Source organism: Callorhinchus milii, unplaced genomic scaffold (genome assembly GCF_018977255.1).
Source record: "Callorhinchus milii isolate IMCB2004 unplaced genomic scaffold, IMCB_Cmil_1.0 Scaffold27, whole genome shotgun sequence".
Taxonomy (NCBI): Eukaryota; Metazoa; Chordata; class Chondrichthyes; order Chimaeriformes; family Callorhinchidae; genus Callorhinchus; species Callorhinchus milii.
In genome coordinates this window covers 2231023-2248224 of record NW_024704768.1, presented here as the reverse complement: position 1 = coordinate 2248224, position 17202 = coordinate 2231023, and the positions used below count along the sequence as shown (strand labels likewise).

Sequence of the window (17202 nt, the reverse complement as noted above, 5' to 3'; positions counted from 1 at the left end):
AACACAGTCATTTAAAAATTGCTTCTTGTTCTTTACAGCAGAATAGCAATCTAATTGTAGCTGATGCATGAATTTTAAACTTGAGATTTCCTCACTTGTTGAAGTGTCTAACTTGGCATTCATGCTACATTGACATCAGTTCAACTTATTGCATCCTTCAAAACCAGACTTTTTTTTGAAAAAAATTGTCTTCATACTTGTAAAAGGCCTTCAATCAATCAGAAGTTGAAATGATTCCTGGAATTAGTGACTTCCATTTCCTGAAAATGGCAGACAATGTACAGTCTTTTTTTAACTTCTGGAAGCCAGTGTTAACCAGTTAGAATAAGATGTTACAGAATTAACATGACCATTTTGGAATTTGTATGGTTAGTAGTTTCATTGTTTACTAGCTTACTATGGTGTTTACATTTTTGTTAAACACCTGCTTTCTGAAAAAAACTTTTTGGGCAATTCTCTTCCCTCTTCTGAAGGGATTTGGCTCCTTTTTCCCTTCTGCTATATAATTTCACGAAAAGCTGGTTGCCCTCTGGTAAGCACATTGAAGTGAGTTTAGACTATTCATCCATTGAACATCTCAATTGAGCCTGATCCTGTTCTTATCCAATGTCCCTGTACACCTCCATCAGGGGTTGGTGGATAGTGATAAATTATAATTCTGGATGATTTTTCCTCTCTCTAGTCTGGGTGCCAAGGCGGATTGCAACTCATCTGGTGTTGCCCCAGCAACACGAGGTAGCACCAAGAAATCAAGTAACTCAACGCAGGCCAGGAATAAAAAAAATCTCCCAGTCTATATGGCTCAGGCATTCACTCAGTAAAACTCACTGAACCATCAATCTTTTTAAATCAATTTTGCGTTAGTTAACAGGAGAGAGTCAGATGAAGAAGGCCCTTCATCTCGTCTTTCCAGAATACCATTCCTGCTGTCATCCCATCATAATATCTTAACATTCTCTTAAAATTAGCCAGGGCATTGGTCTAATCTTTACAACAATTTTTAGATGCTGATTATCCTGTTTTTTAAAAAATGTCTCTTAATAATAATAATAATAATCTCATTACATTTGGCCTTCAGAAACTTGAACCTGAGTATTCTTGTCATGCTCCCTTAGAGTATTTGAGTTTTGATCCCTCTGTAAACTATCTACTTTAGAAGTAATTTTAGTAATTTCTCATAGTTCATCCCTTTGCACTGGGAATCGAGCATGCCGGTCTGCTGTGTATTTCTTCTAAGTCAATCTAGGTGCATACCTGATTAACTCTCTTTGTAATTTCTTGGCTATTTCGTAAGATTCCACAGTCGTGGAACCCCTCCCTTTCCCCCCCTCCTCCACCACCAGCTTTGTGTCGTCTATATGTTAACTGCCATGTCAAATATATGTCAAATCCATTCTGGATTTTCAGGTTTTTTTTGTGTATTAGGATCAGGAGACCTGTTAGCTTGACCAGGATTGCCTTACAACTAAGGATATAGTATTGAAGGTAGTCGTATGGAAAGAGAGATGACTCAAAGGTAGAAGGCAGATAATTAGGGAAAATAATAATAATGATCACCCTTACATTTGGTATAGAACCTTTCATGTCACAAAGATATCCCGAAGCTGTTCACAGGATATATTGTAGAGTGGGAGGGATGAACATGGATTTTACTTGGAGTGACAAATGATTGGTGGCCTATTCCAGAGATCTGACTTGGGATCTCTTTGGTTTTCCATCTTTATCAATCATTTGGAAATGGACACATAGAGAAGAATTTCCATTTGATGCTTATATCAATTAGGGTTTATAGCAAGCTGTGGGGAAGAATGCAGGAAACTGCAGGAGGTTATAGACTTCTTAGCATGATGTTTATATAGGTGGCAGATGCAATGTGAGGTCAGAAACTCAAACATATTGTCAATAGCTCTCAGTTTTATAGAAGTATGCCTTTGGTGATTGTTGTAAAGGAATTATTTGTTTTTCCTCTAACCAATTTTAAAAAACAACACAAACCCTCATATATATTTAGTTCGCTTAGAATTCCATGTATCTTAAAATATTATTCCTCAACACTTCTTCCACCAACTTCAGAACTACCTTGTCTAGACATCAGAGATTGTGTGAAGATTTCCACAATAATGATTATACTGTACCTTTTAGAGTCTTTTAACGCTGAAAGCTTTTTGGGAGCATTGATTTAATATATAGCCCTCAGATACTAGCGGTGTAAACTAAATCAGGCTGGTATGCAACTGAGTGGAAATTAAGTTTAAACGTTTTTGGGTGGTTCCTTGAACCATTGTTTAGGTTTAGTATCATTTAAGAACAAACTGCACTCCAGTCTGTTTCATAACGTTCAAAAACTATCCAGCACTTGGTAGCAGTTGTCAATACTCTCTGCGTGGCCTTAGTTGTGTGCGCACAGAAATCTCTTCATCCGCCAGGCAAATGTGAGTCAGAGCAGGAAATATAAAAGTAGTTTGCTGTTCCAAATTGCTATCTCGCTGGATGTGAATTGGATAATTTCCAGCATGATAAAAAGGCATTAATAATGTTTAAAGAAAAGATCATTTGATGGAATTTTAAAAACATGCAGCTGGTGTGAATTGGTTTGTCTTTGAAAATTATTGTAGGTTTTTGGATGAAGGAACGTAAATTGTTCATTCTGTGCGCAATTGGCTGCTGTGTTTCGCCCACAAAATATACAGTCAATTCACTTTACAGTATATTCTGTGAAGTGCTTTGAAATGTCTCAAAAACTTAATAAGGCGCTATATCGAGGCTTTGAGACGTCTCCAAAACTTTAAAGGCGCTATATCAAATGCAAGGATTATTATGTATAGTAATATTGTCCAAACACATGATGCTACAATTTCTATATTTCTTTCTTATTCTATATTCTGTGATAAACACAACACCATAAATGATCCTGGCTAGAAGTTGCGCATTCATTTGAATCCTCTCTTAAATCTGAGAATTTGAAAATTCAAACTGCTCAATTTGTACCCAGTCATACTGTGAAAATAGTATATTGGCAAAGCTGTGTTCAGTGATTCAATTAATTTGCTCTGTGTATACAATTAAACAATCAACCCCAGTGCATTCAAAAGATTTTCTATGTTAATTTAAAGGGAAAAGCAAACGTAGGGAGAGTATTATCTTTTCAAAGTGCTACTTCAGATACTATGTATGCGGACGACACCCAACTCTATTTTTTCACCTCACTTTGCGACCCCCAATCCCCTGATGGTCTGTCAGCCTGCCTGTTAGACCTCAGGAGCTGGATAAGCGCAAATTTCCTTCAGCTGAATGTTGACAAGATCAAAGCCATACTCTTTGGCTCTCGTCAATGTCTAAAATCACACGGTTCTCACCTCCTCCACTTACCCTAAAACTCCCCCTAAAACTCTCCGAACCCGTATGCAACCTAGGCGTCAGGTTCGACCCCCAATTATCCTTCTTTTACTTCTGTTACTGTGAAGCGCTCTGAGACGCCGTCCGGCATGGAGGGCACTATATAAATCCACGTTGTTATTGTTACTCCTAGCTATAGTGGACAACAAAAGTGTGTACATGTCCAGCACGCTCTGCATGATGAGATTGAAGGATGTCAGTTTATCCTCAACTAATTCAGCTTGAGTTGTGATCTTTCCTTCCCCAATCAGCCCCACTCCCAAACCAACCTTGAAGTTTGGTTGTGTGATTGATGCTGCTACCATAAGAATATAAGAACATAAGAATTTGCTAGGCAAAAGAAGACCAAGGTCCATCTGGTTCGCCTTCCACCATCCTGGCAGTTGCTTGACATGTTATGTCCGAAACTATATACTGTATCCTGAGATATTATTTTCTAACAGAAATCTGTCTTAATTTGTTCTTGAAACAACAAAATTTTCTACTTCCACGGTGTGTCTCCCTAGGGATCCTATTCCATGAGTTTAGTACTCTCACTGAAGTAGTGTCCCTGCAGATTGGATCTGAATTTACCACCGTTCAATCGGAAGCCGTGTCCTCTGGTTCTACTATTCATTACAAGATAAAACAAGCTTATCATGGTCTACATAAGTCAGATTGAACGTTTTTGTGCTATAGTACTCATCCAGCACTTCAAGAACAACTCTGTTTTGTTGATGCAAATTAGCTGCTACGTTTGCCTACATAATATTCACTTTTCAGATCATTTCAGATTATTTTTATTCACTTTATTTATTTATGTGAAGTACATAAATGTGTGTTAGGTATTCTATTGACAGTAAAAATCCTGTGCTACTGTTTAAAGTGAGAAGGACATTTTCCTATGTCCTGGCCAACAATTCTCCAGATAAGGTGGTCATTCACCATGGTTGCTTGTGGGAACTGGTGGGCGAACTGGCACTAGTCACTTCTAGTGAAGTACTTTGAGATGATTCAGTTTCATTATAAAAGTGTCTGGGTTGTTCACAAATTTCTGAAGTAAATTAAATACCAGTACCAGGTTTATTAATTTTTAATAGGTTTAGAAACTGTCCAGAAATTAAGTTGCTCCATTTTCTGTCCTCAGAGTTTGCAGAGAACTGTACGAAAACTGGTTGTAAATACAGATGTGCTGTCACAAATGATGGACCAGTCTGCTACTGCAACAACAGTTATGAGTTAGCAGAGGATGGCAAAACTTGTAAAGGTCAGTGTTCCTGTTTTTCTTTTTCATGGATAAATTTCTGTAGTGGGAAAGCTGTACTGTGCACTGTTATTTCAGGGTACAGTTCGGCATCCAAGAATCCATGTACAACTTACTTTCAATTTTTGGAGAGACTTCCAGTAATTTTAAAGTGGGTGGTAGGAATCCAATGCAAAAAAGGAAACTGCTTATGACAATTCTATCCAATGTGTTTTAAATCTTTGATTGAACAGAACAGCTTTGCAATGTATTGACATGGTGAAATAAACTATAGGCAATACCCACAACATGCATGTTGTATTCGTTGAGCAAAATGGAATTTTAGGTGTACCTGCAAAGATTTTAAAATATGCTTTTCGTATGTTTTACTCCTTGTTTTTTTAATTGTCAATGGAATCTCTATTATAATTATCTTTATGTGACAACATACAAATCCAAATTACATTTGTATAGCACCTTTTACGTCGAGAGGATGTCCCAAGGCGCTGGACAGTTGGTATTTGGATATTTAAACTAACGCCATGAAAAATGACAAATTTAAAGTTCTAACATTTTTAATTTTTATCCTAATTAGATTTTAATGAATGTGCAATATATGGAACATGTAGTCAAACATGCACAAACACGGATGGGTCCTACATATGTAGCTGTGTGGAAGGTTATCTGCTGCAACCAGATAACAAATCATGCAAAGCAAAAAATGGTAAGAATTGTTTTTTCTCAAGTTTGGGTAAGTGTGACCGGTTTGGTGTCTGAACACCAATGAGTCTTTTCACTAGAACTTGTAGTGCTTTATCAGAATTCAAACAAATGCCTGATCAGTTTTTCTTTCCCATGAAAATCTAAAATTGTTCTGAAAGTATTTTTAATGTTTTATATTCTAGAACCGGTTGATAGGCCACCAGTGTTGCTTATTGCTAATTCCCAGAACATTATGGCCACATACCTGCACGGGGGAAGTATCCATACTGTCAACCCTATAAGTACCAAACAGACGACAGCAATGGATTTCATTTATGCTGATGAGACAGTCTGTTGGGTCTACGTTGGAGATGCTGCCGCTGAAACGCTGCTTAAATGTGCCAAGATCACAAATCTTAAAGGATTTACAGATGAACGTGTGATCAATATTTCACTCAGTGTCCACCGTAAGTTACAAATTTTATTATTGTGAAACTGAACGTTGGGTTGCTCATTGCTTAAAATGGGCCTGCTAGTTTTTTTAAAAAAAATAAAACACAACCTGCAGAACTGATTTACTTTTCATTTGAAATTGAAGTTTAAGTTATCTTTGTCATTCAGTGAATTTAAAAGGAAAGTCATCAAAATTTAAAAGTGGTCGAATCAAAATAACATTGCAAGTAATTTTTTTAGTTGCTTTCAACAGCTAGATTTTCAGAGTACACATGTGTATACGTATTTTATATTTTGTGTTTTAATATTTTGTGAGATTCTTAAGTGACAAACTGGCAAAAGTCTACCCTCCCCCCATGGGTTATACACACTAGTTTGTTCTCCGGAACATCGCCAGACTACGCCATTACCTCACCCCTCACGCGGCTGAAACTCTGGTTCACGCCTTTGTCACCTCAAGGCTGGACTATGGGAAATCTCTCCTCGCCGGCCTTCCCGCCACCTCCCTCCACACTGCAGGTCATTCAGAACTCTGCAGCTCGTGTACTGTCCCGCACCAGGCTTCGCGACCACATCACTCCCACCCTCACCCTCACCCTCACCCTCGCCCTCGCCCTCACCCTCACCCTCGCTCGCCTCCACTGGCTCCCCATCCCCCAGAGGATTGATTTCAAGATCCTCATCCTCACCTACAAGGCCATTCACGGCCTCGCTCCCTCCTACCTCTCCAACCTACTATCCCCCTACCTACCCGTACCCTCCGTTCCTCTGGCTCCGGTCTGCTTCACGTCCCCCGCCCCAACCGCCCTACCATTGGTGGTCGGGCCTTCAGCCTCTCAGCCCCGAGGCTCTGGAACTCTATCCCCCAGTGCCTTCGCCGCTTCCTCCCTCTCCTCCTTCAAGGCCGGTCTCAAAACCTTTCTCTTTGACCGAGCCTTCAGCTCTTCTCTCGACTCTCTTCCCCCTCCTCGCTCCCTCCTTTCCCTCCCCTCACCCTGACCATTTCCCCCCTCCTCGCTCCCTCCTTTCCCTCCCCTCACCCTGACCATTTCCCCCCTCCTCGCTCCATCCCTTCCCTCCCCTCACCCTGACCATTTCCCCCCTGCTCGGGTCATGACCCAACTGTGCAGCGCCTTGGGACGTCCTCCTGACGTGAAAGGCGCTTTATAAATGGAATCTTGTTGTTGTTGTTGTTGTTGTATTCGGGGGAGTATTCAGTTGCCTATGAGAAATATCTGGCTTGCGTTATTGCTACCTCAATACAATTAAGATGTTCGCCCTTGCTACAGTATCCTTCCCTGCATGTTGTTCTGTGAGAGGGAAATAACTCTGTCTTCCCAGCAAAGAGCTTGACGAACTACATTTATTTGATGTAGTTATGCGATATGAAGAAGTTGCGTGTCCTGTCGAAATAAATGTAGACTTTCCTTATCTACTGAATGTTGTACCCAACCGATATTGAGTAAAGTTGGCGGTAAAGCTTTGTATTGAAATGCTTTGTATGTTTTTCCTGAGTCACATTGTTCACTTATAAATTCCATGAGAATTGCCAAGTGCATATGTATTCTGAATGAGAGCCAAGCCTTCAGGGAACTGCTTATTAATGAGTACTTTTCACCAGCATGTGATCTGAGTGGCAGATGTGCTGTGGTTATTTCACAATAAATGATTGTACAATTTTCATGTTTTAGTTACTGAATGAAAAGTTGGATATTTTCAGAAAACCCAAGTTGGAAAAACACTATTGCAATAATTTCAGTGTCCTTTTACTTTTGTAAAGTCAATGAGTGGCAAATTGGCTCAGTTGGTTTCACTCTTGCCTCTGCATCGAAGGTTCTGAGTTTGAGCCCAACAAGAGAAATTCAGTTTATAATCTGGACACGCTTCACTGAAGTACTCGGTGAGCGTTGCATTATCAGAGGTGCCTTCCTATAGATAAAACCAAGGTCCTGCTAGTTTTAGTTGGAATAGTTAGACATAACAGGAGTTCTCTGTGTTTCCTTCCCCATTTAAATTCAAGCTAATACATCATTCATCTTGTAAATATGCATCTGCTGCAGATTTGCTGCTGAGTTTCCACACATGCAATAGTTGTTGCATTTGAAAGCAACTCTTGTCAAGTGTCTTGAGACTTTTCAAAGTGATGAAGCCCTATTTTCAAGTATTAACATAATCCATAAATTAAAAATTCTGAACAGTAAGAGAAGTCTTGAAGAAATAAGTGGCAGAATTCATGAGAAACCATGCTTTTGATCCAGATGTAAAAAATTGCTTCAAAACAAACTGTCTTATCAAATCTGTTTGGTGCTAAATCTATGGAAGTTTTGAAGCAAGTTTATAATTACGGAGAACTTGTTTTAAGGCTTACTTGATTCACCACAACCATTAATGCAATTGTTTAAACCCGCTGCCTCCAGACTCTTTGACTTTCATTACAAGATGACTCCAAATAATGTATTTCTCTAATACCAAAACTAGTTATTTGAAAATGTTTTTGTTGAAAGGATAACTTTTATTCTTTTAGCAAAGGTGGAGTTCTGTAGCTTAGTGGTTGGAGCACTTGCCTCGTAAGCGGGAGACCTGGGTTTGATTCCTGGCACGGCGAAATGGTGGGCAAATTTCCTTACTCCACATGCCACTGTTTACCTAGCAGCAAGTAGGAACCCGGGTGTTAGGCGATTGGCGGATCTCTTTTCCGGGGGTAATAGTTCCTTCCAATTTTTTTTTTAAAAATGTGATCACTTCAATCCAAATGTGGACACTGTTGTGCACTTTGGTTGCCGCATTTCACCCACAAAATATGCAGTCAATTCACTTTACAGTAATATTGTGTGAAGCGCTTTGAAATGTCTTGATAAGGCGCTATATCAAATGCAAAGATTATATTTTTTCTTAAATACTTGTCATAATTTTGAATGTTCAAAGTTTGTGATCTAGCCAAGATCCAAGTGTGCCTTGTATCAATTGATTATGGTATTCATTGGCACCCAATATACAAAAAATCCATGAGCTTTCAGGGCTTTTTGTACCTAATTCAGAATTGCTTTGTGAAAGAGAAAATACGGTAAATATCGTAATAAGGCTGTAGTATACGAAAATACATTTGAGAATTGGTTTTATTTTCTTCCTAATGACTTTGTTGGCAGGCACAACTTGCTTGTTTATGAGAAATCTGCATTTACAAAGTTCATGTTATCTGATTTGGCTTATTGCTGCATTTTGCCCTCAAATTACTATTGAACAGCACAATTTTTCATTCTGTGATTTAGAAATATCCTGATCTGATACACCAGAGGAACATTTAAACCTCATTTTATATTTTTAAAGTGCCCCTAATTGCAAAACTGCATTTTATTACTGACCTATTGTTGTATATAGGTTCCAGTATGACTTTAAATTATGACAAATGTATTTTAAATATTAAAAGTTACATCATTGAACTGCAGCGAAGTATTTGGGCTGTCAGGAACAAATAGAACTATTTGCTAGATCCTACCTGTGTGAAGGGCGCTATAATAATAATCTTTACATTTCCTTATGTCTTTGAGATGCCTCAAAGTGCTTCACAGGATATACTGTGAATAAGTGAATTGACTATATTTTGTGGATGAAATGTGGCAGCCAATTGTGCACAGTTTGCTATATAAATGCAAGTTGTCGTTGCAACAAACTTCTGAATTTTATTAAGTTCACAAAAAAGATTTTATTTTGAAAGAAAAATATTGAGTGGTTCTATATAAAGGAATGTGTTTTAGTCTGTGAATGAATCTCAAATGCCAAGAAGTCTATGATAGAGTAAATTATATATGCTAAACTGGAGAAATATTGCAATCCAGTATATTATCTTGAGAAAAGGTTGCCTCTGAAATACTGCAATTAGTTAACATAAGATTTCCTGGCATGCTGAATGTTAAAAGATTTCCTGTGGTGAAAGAATCTTTCAGGATGATCTCTTTAGATTCATTCTGGGGCAGTGGATATTTAACGTGACATTTTCACTGAGAATTACAGGGATAATTTTGAATTAACGTGAGGGTGTAAAACCTGTTGAGAAACCGCTGAAGGGTGGTTGGCCATCAGTTTTCTTTATTCATAGAATCATAGAAATTTTACATCATACATTTGCATCTATTTAACCCATCAAGTCTGCACTAACTCTCAGAGAAAATCGTTTTTGCATTCCCACTGCCCTGGTATCCCATACCCTTCTATCCTGTGTTGATTTCTAAAGGTCCTTCACATCTGTTAGCTTGGGTGTGCAAACATGTTAATCTCGAGAATGGTGCAAACCTTATTAGCTGTCTGTACCAAAATGCCCTGGTATGATGCAGTAGTTTGGACGTATAAAATCTTGACCAGCATCTATAATGGGGTATGATTTCAGGTCAGCACTTCCGCTTTCTGCATGTAGGCAGAGTGACGGTCAGCTTCATCAGTACTTCTAAGAGCTGGCTGGTGCAAGAGAAGCCAAAATGGCTGTCATCCGGATCATAGCATCACCAGTCACGCGCACAGAAAGTTGGCCATTTTCCTGTGCTAAAAATGGCAAATTCAGAGTCGATTCTTCATGTGTGTGAGACGCCATGTCTAGACGAATACAGTGGAGATCTTCCACATGACACCGCTTTGATTGAGGTTTAACTTGTTACAGCAAATCTTGGCAGTGCAGTGATTTTTTATTTGCTTTCCTCTGTAGCCTTGAGACATATAAGGTAGATTTACAGGGGTGCAAGCTCAGCAATTTTAGATTCTTTTCACAGCAATGTCACCTGTAAAGATAATCTTATGACCTGGGACAATAGAAAACCGCAGAAATATTTGCTAAAATTGCGGGGCATTTGACAAAATTTTGCGGAAAATTTCAGGGGGCTTTGATACTTTCTGCCGAGGGTTGATTGGTGCTATTGAAAGATGGATTTTGTGAAACAACCTGGATTGAAACCACCTGCATGCGTTTCCTGAAAATGTAGTTATGTTTAAAATAAAGAATTTGTTAATTTGAATAGCACAGTACTTACCAAGAATTTGTTGTAGGAGCTCACTTTAGCTCAGGGGTTGAGCAAACAGATGGCAGGAGTTTGACACGGCTGCTATTTCTGTCGCGGTTCACTCACTAGCGAAGCCGATTTCCCGCTCGTGCCGTTTGCACCATCCCAACACTCCTCGCGCCACGAAGCGTGATCGCAGCTGCTCTGCCCACAGTAGCAGCGTTGAGCAAACAGCGCGCAGAGGCCCGGGGCTTGTAGCGGATTCTGCGGGAAAAGTGCAGACGCACTTTTCTATTGACCCAGGACAATAGAAAATGAAGTGTTTTGGAAGGGGCTTAAAGAGAACTTTTTACTTTGCCTGGAGATTCATCTGGATTCCTTCCCCTATAGACCATACAGAGGATATCCATCACAGAATCTAAACTATGTTTAAGACCTAACAATTCAAGACCACTGTATGTCCGAGATTTATTTATATGCTCCATTTTGAGTGAATATGCATCTGTCCACTCTCTAAAATGTTACCAATGGTCTGCCTTTGGTGATATCATGAGGCTGACTTAGATGAGCCAAAGGCTCAATTAGAGAACATACTGTGCTGTGATAATTGGGTTTGACATGTTTTTTGTTCTTGCATACAAATGTGAAGAGGCCAATATTTTATTTTCTAGCAACAACTGCAAACTCGTGCGTAACCAAATGGTAGAAAATGATTGATTAGATTGAATAGTCATCCAGAAAATTAAAAATATCATGTACTGTTTTCCATTCTTGAAGTACACAGCTGATTGAGACTGACTGATATTTGCACTGCCTCCACTGCCTCTTCTGATTGCAGTTAATTCTCGCCAGTCCTTTTCTAAAAGAATAAGTAAACACACGCTTGTAACACTTGAAAGAATTTTCTTTTCCATTGGTAGTATCTTCCAATATTTCCTACTTTAACATTTGGGAACTGTTCTACAGGCAAATTAAAATTATAATCACATTTGTTAGGGTTTAAGTGCACTTTGAGTGAAATAATATGCTGTTTGCTAGATTTTCTTATGATTCCAACTAACTTTCCAATCCAAAACTAATTACGATTGAAATCTGAAAAAAGTTTCTAGTTTCCAGCACTATCCTTTCATGCATTATACTTCAAAGTGGTTGGTTCCTCATATCTGGTAGCAGTCAAAACAACTTCAGAGTGATTGTTCAGCTGATCTTTTATCAAAATCAAATGACAATGCTTCTGAAGGAAAGAATATTAATGCAGTGGTCGAGATTTTACAAATATAGGTTTTCACCCCATGGCTAGGTTATAACTGGTACTATCTTAACATTGTCCTTTCGTGTTGAATGTTGACAACAACCTGTTAGGGATGCACAGTGTATTCCTAACGTACTATCCTGGTAGAAAAAATGGATACCTAAGTGCCAGACATTCCTATTGTTGTTGCTGTTCCAAATAATTGAGTCATTTTATGCAGCTATCCTGCCAGCAGTTATGAAATGCTATTACTGGAATGCTATTGTAGGGCAAGAATTATGAGTTGTCCATTTGTTTTGTCTGTAGTGGAAATTAGATGAATGATTAGATTAAAGAGTGATCATGTATCAAGTAGTTCCTAATGACTGGCTTTGAAATAGTGTTGTTGCTAGAAAACTAAATGTTTTTTCTATCCTGTTCACTATTGATAAATGCATTTTTAAAAAAACAATTGATGAATTCATCATTTTATATATTGCTGTTGTCTCATAATTAACAGTCAATCAGTCATTCTGGAATGTTTCATTTCACTGGTTGAAAAAATCTTTTGTTAATACAGATGTGGAACAAATGGCCATCGACTGGTTGACTGGAAATTTCTACTTTGTGGATGATGTTGATAATCGTATATTTGTGTGCAATAAAAATGGAGACACCTGCGTGATATTGCTTGATGTGGAATTATACAACCCCAAAAGCATTGCTCTGGATCCAACTATGGGGTGAGTTTGATTTTATAAAGCTTAAATTGTGTTTTTAATAAGTTTCATACAATAATAGAAATTTTAGCAAGAGGCCATTTAATTCATCATGCCCGAGCCATACTCTTTTCTCTGCTTTCTCGGAGCTACCCAGTCTAATCACAAATTGCTTTTTCCTCCTAACCTTTTCTATCTTTATTTTTCAAGTGTTTCAAACGAAGTGATTAGCTCTACTTCAGTAGCTCTTAAAATTTGAATCCTAGTCTTTGTGTAAAAATATTTTTTTCTAATCCCCTTAGTCCTCCTACTTATCTTGAGTTTATGCCCTTTGATGCTAAATTACAAATCAATGGAAATTTACTTTCTCAAACATTCATAATCTGGAACAATTCTATTAAATCTCATTTAAGCCTTGCTATTACTTTGGCTTCTCAACTGCAAAAGGCCATCGGTGAAATGCATGGTGCAGTTTCCAACGGACAAATCTAATCACAGGTACATAAATTAGCTTATGGAACAAAGTTATTCAATGAAACACATCTCTTATGAAAAAATACCGATAATGGATACCTTTGGGGGAGAACACTGAAAGGATTAATAACTAGTTTATGGACTGGATGGATCAATCACCAATTAGTCTGAACGGCAGAATGCATCTTGAGAATGTACATAGCAGATGGATTGAAATTCAGTGGAATTGCCCAAGTTTTGTCTGCTGAGTATGAGTCAGTTGCAATAATTTAGCTGACTTGTGCAATATTTTCTTAAATGAGTTCCAGCTGACATGCAAAATTATCTTGATTGTGAAATCTCAGATCCTAATTTTGAATGCGGGAGGCAAAAGGAAAGTTCTGCTTAGCTAACTGATTGCGTCATGTAAGCAATGGGGTAATACCACAACAACAACAAAATTACATTTATAGAGCGCCTTTCATGTCGGGGGAACGTCCCAAAGCGCTGAACAGTCAGATGTCGGGGCCCGAACATGGGGGAGGGGTGATGTAGGGGTGAGGGAAGGCAGAGAGGTGGGAGGGAGACCAAAGGCATGGGCAAAGAGAAGGGTCTTGAGACCGGCCTTGAAGGATGCAAGGGAGGAAGCGAGGTGAAGGGACCTTGGGATGGAGTTCCAGAATGTGGGGGCAGCGAGGCTGAAAGCCCGGCCACCGATGGTAGGGAGGATCGGGCAGGAGACATGGAGCAGACCAGAGCCTGATGAGCGGAGGGAGCGGGGAGGTTGGTAGGGAATCAAGAGGGTCAGAGAGGTAGGAGGGGGCAAGGCCATGGATGGCCTTAAAGGCGAGGACCTCAAACTCAATCCTCTGGGGGACAGGGAGCCAGTGGAGTCGGGCGAGGGTGGAAGTGATGGGGTCGCAGAGCCTGGTGTGAGAGTACACGAGCTGCAGAGTTTTGGATGACCTGCAGCTTGTGAAGGGAAGAGTTGGGAAGGCCGATGAGGGAGTTCCCGTAATCAAGCCTTGGGGTGACGAATGCGTGGTTGAGGGTTTCGACAGTTTCCATTATTTTGTTCCTTTTTAACCTTCCATTCTCTCTTTATACAGTCCTTTGAGACATTTTCCCTTGTGAAAGGGCTATCTATATAAGTGCCAGTTATTTTTGATCGATTTCTCTTTTTTCCTTCCAATTTATTGATTACATCGATAGTGATCGCTTTGAAGGCCTGTGGAATCACACAGGTTGATGGCAAATTTTACTCACACCTTACTTCACTCAGTGCTTGCCTTTAAATGATACAAGAAAGAAAGCCTTCTAATTATCTCTTTCAAACCATCATTCTCTGAAGTCAACATTGCTGTCAGATCCCTATTATAATTAGTTCAAAGGAAGCTTAGTTTATTTTGATTTGATGCATAGAGTGGCCTGATGGCTATTGCGGATTAGCTAATATATGCTTTGCCTACATGATTCAGTAAACAGCTGTTGCATGGATATTTGGGAGTCCAATAATCTGCTTAGAGATGTTGTCAGCATTCCTTCACTGAATGCCACCATGTTTCCAACTTTCCTATCACTTCCACAACACTGATCTCAGCCTTGGGGGCATCTGTTTTACTCATTACATTTTCCTCCTGTCTTCGTACTAAGAAAAATGCATCATGCAAAGTTTAAAGACTTTAATTTGATCTTGATGATCTCATCTAATGGAAGGTATTGTTTTTGAATGAATTTTTAAAAAGAAAATCGTAAAATATGTTTTCTTACTTTGTACACCCCAGAGTCGCAGGTTCAAGTCCTGGGATTGCCTGTCGTTCCAGCAAGAGACCTACCAAATTAAATCTGTTGGGTGGATGAAATACCTGGTAGCAGTGGCTAATTTGTTCCTAAAGAGTTGTGTTGGGTTTGAGTGATTTGCTATGAGTTTAAGTGATGGTCATTCAGAAGTTCATTCCGCTTAAGGGGGCACTGCACAGAGGAATTGAAATCTTTTTTGGAACTTGGGGGATTTAAAGGAATCTTGATTGAAATTGGAAACTAGGTTGGTGGCATGCTGGACATGGGTGCTACTGTGCTGATCAACGGATTATTGGAACTGGAATTCAGATGGACTCCCCTCAAAGTGAATCTCCAACCTCAGAGAGCTGCCAAGCAGGGCAAGGACAGTCCCATCCAGGCTCTTCTGACTGGATACAGACTGGTAGTTGTCATGTCAGGGCGCATGACACTGCCCTTGTTTCCCTTCCCCTGAATTGTGCTTATTATTCACACTGATTCTTGTTGGGATATGGAATGCCCTACCAAGTAAGGTGGCAGGTACATGAAAGATCAAGGCTTGAAGGATATTGGGAGAGTGGGATGGAGCGAGATTGCACTGAGAGCTGATGTAGACTCGATGCACTGAATGACCTCATACCGTTGTAAATTTCTATGATTCTGTGGTAATGGTAAGACACTGGAGCTATGCTCACGGTTGTCCATTTCCTCAGCTTGTTGTAATTTTGAAAATGATTTTCCCATTGAGGGGGTGTTTCATTCAGTCCCATTTACCTCCTTATAAGAGAGAAGTTTGGAGTCTTCTAGATGTGTGTAGAGTGTTCATGAACTTACTTGGTGCACACATATCTTTTCACACATATCTCCTTCACTTGAAGAAATTATAATCAAATCATCAGCACTCTTTCTCTTGTTTATACAGAAAAGTGTTCTTCGCCGATTATGGGCAGATTCCTAAAGTAGAGAGATGTGACATGGATGGTCAGAACAGAACAAAGCTGGTCGACAGTAAGATAGTATTCCCTCATGGAATTGCACTTGATCTGGTGAATAAACTGGTATATTGGGCTGATGCATATCTGGACTACATTGAAGTGGTGGATTATGAAGGCAAAAACAGGCACGCCATCATCCAAGGACAGTTTGTACGTATTAATGTAATCAGATCAAAATGACATTAATAGTTTCTCGCTTCTTAAGAAAAACTTTTACGATGGCTTGTTATTTATCTTTCATGCAACATTGAGATATGTAGAACAATGAGACAGCAAAAAGCCATTTGGCCATTCCTGTCTGAGCTGACTCTTTGAAAGAGCAATCTGTTCAGTCCCATTTACCTGTCTTTTCCCCATATTTATGCAAATGACTCCCTATTAAAAGCTAATATGGACCCTACCTTGACTACTCAGCAGGCATTCCACATTGTAACGCTGTATGTTTATGTATTAAAAAAAACTCCTTTTAATCTCCTCCTTTGGTAATTATCTTAATTTGATACCCTCTAGTCACCAACTGCAACCGTTGGAAGTAATTTCTCCCTATCTACCCTATACTAAAAAAATATTATTTTCAAGACCTATCATTTTTCTTCTTAATCTTCTCTGTCCCAGTGAAAATAGCCCAGTTTCCCCCCTGGTATTACCATAGTAAATTTCCTCTGCACCCTCTCTGTGACACATCTCCTTTCTCAGTGGAGTGACCTACACTGAGCCCAATCTCTTAACTAACATTCCATACAAGTTGAGTATCACTTGTTTAGTCTTATAGTCCAGCATCTCAATGTCACTCAAATTTCATGGACTACAAATAGTAGGAGCTACCACTCAAAACTACTCACCTAATGATTCTTGTTTGCTGACAGATCGAACATTTATACGGTCTCACAGTATTTGAGAATTATCTGTATGCCACAAATTCTGATAATGCCAACGGACAGCAGAAAACCAGTGTAATCCGAGTGAATCGTTTCAACAAAACGGACTTCCAAGTGGTGACGCGTGTTGATAAAGGAGGAGCCCTTCATGTCTATCACCAGCGACGGCAGTCAACAGGTGAGAAATTAAATTATAATTTTAAAAAATGCACATTTTAACCCTTAATTATTAAATTTCTGTCTTTTTTACAGAGAGAAACCTTTTTCTGCTCAACAGCAGCAGACCAAGGCCTGAATAAATTGATGGGTGAAGGCATAAAGCACTGAGCTTTTGAGTCCTGGGGTTCTGAAGTTCAAGTCTAAATTAGCTGATCTCATCCAAGTAG

At 39.2% G+C, this 17202-nt stretch overlaps 1 protein-coding gene across 2 annotated transcripts in view; it reads left to right on the top strand.

Annotated features, from left to right (window-relative positions):
- LOC103189063 (low-density lipoprotein receptor-related protein 1) overlaps window positions 1-17202 on the top strand; it is a 147158-nt gene that overhangs the window by 32129 nt on the left and 97827 nt on the right. For both annotated transcript variants that reach the window (XM_042344263.1, XM_042344262.1), the window contains 6 exons: window positions 4523-4642; window positions 5214-5342; window positions 5524-5787; window positions 12573-12735; window positions 15866-16088; window positions 16805-16994. In XM_042344263.1, coding sequence (XP_042200197.1) covers window positions 4523-4642; window positions 5214-5342; window positions 5524-5787; window positions 12573-12735; window positions 15866-16088; window positions 16805-16994 — 1089 coding nt within the window. The remainder of the gene's footprint in view (window positions 1-4522; window positions 4643-5213; window positions 5343-5523; window positions 5788-12572; window positions 12736-15865; window positions 16089-16804; window positions 16995-17202) is intronic.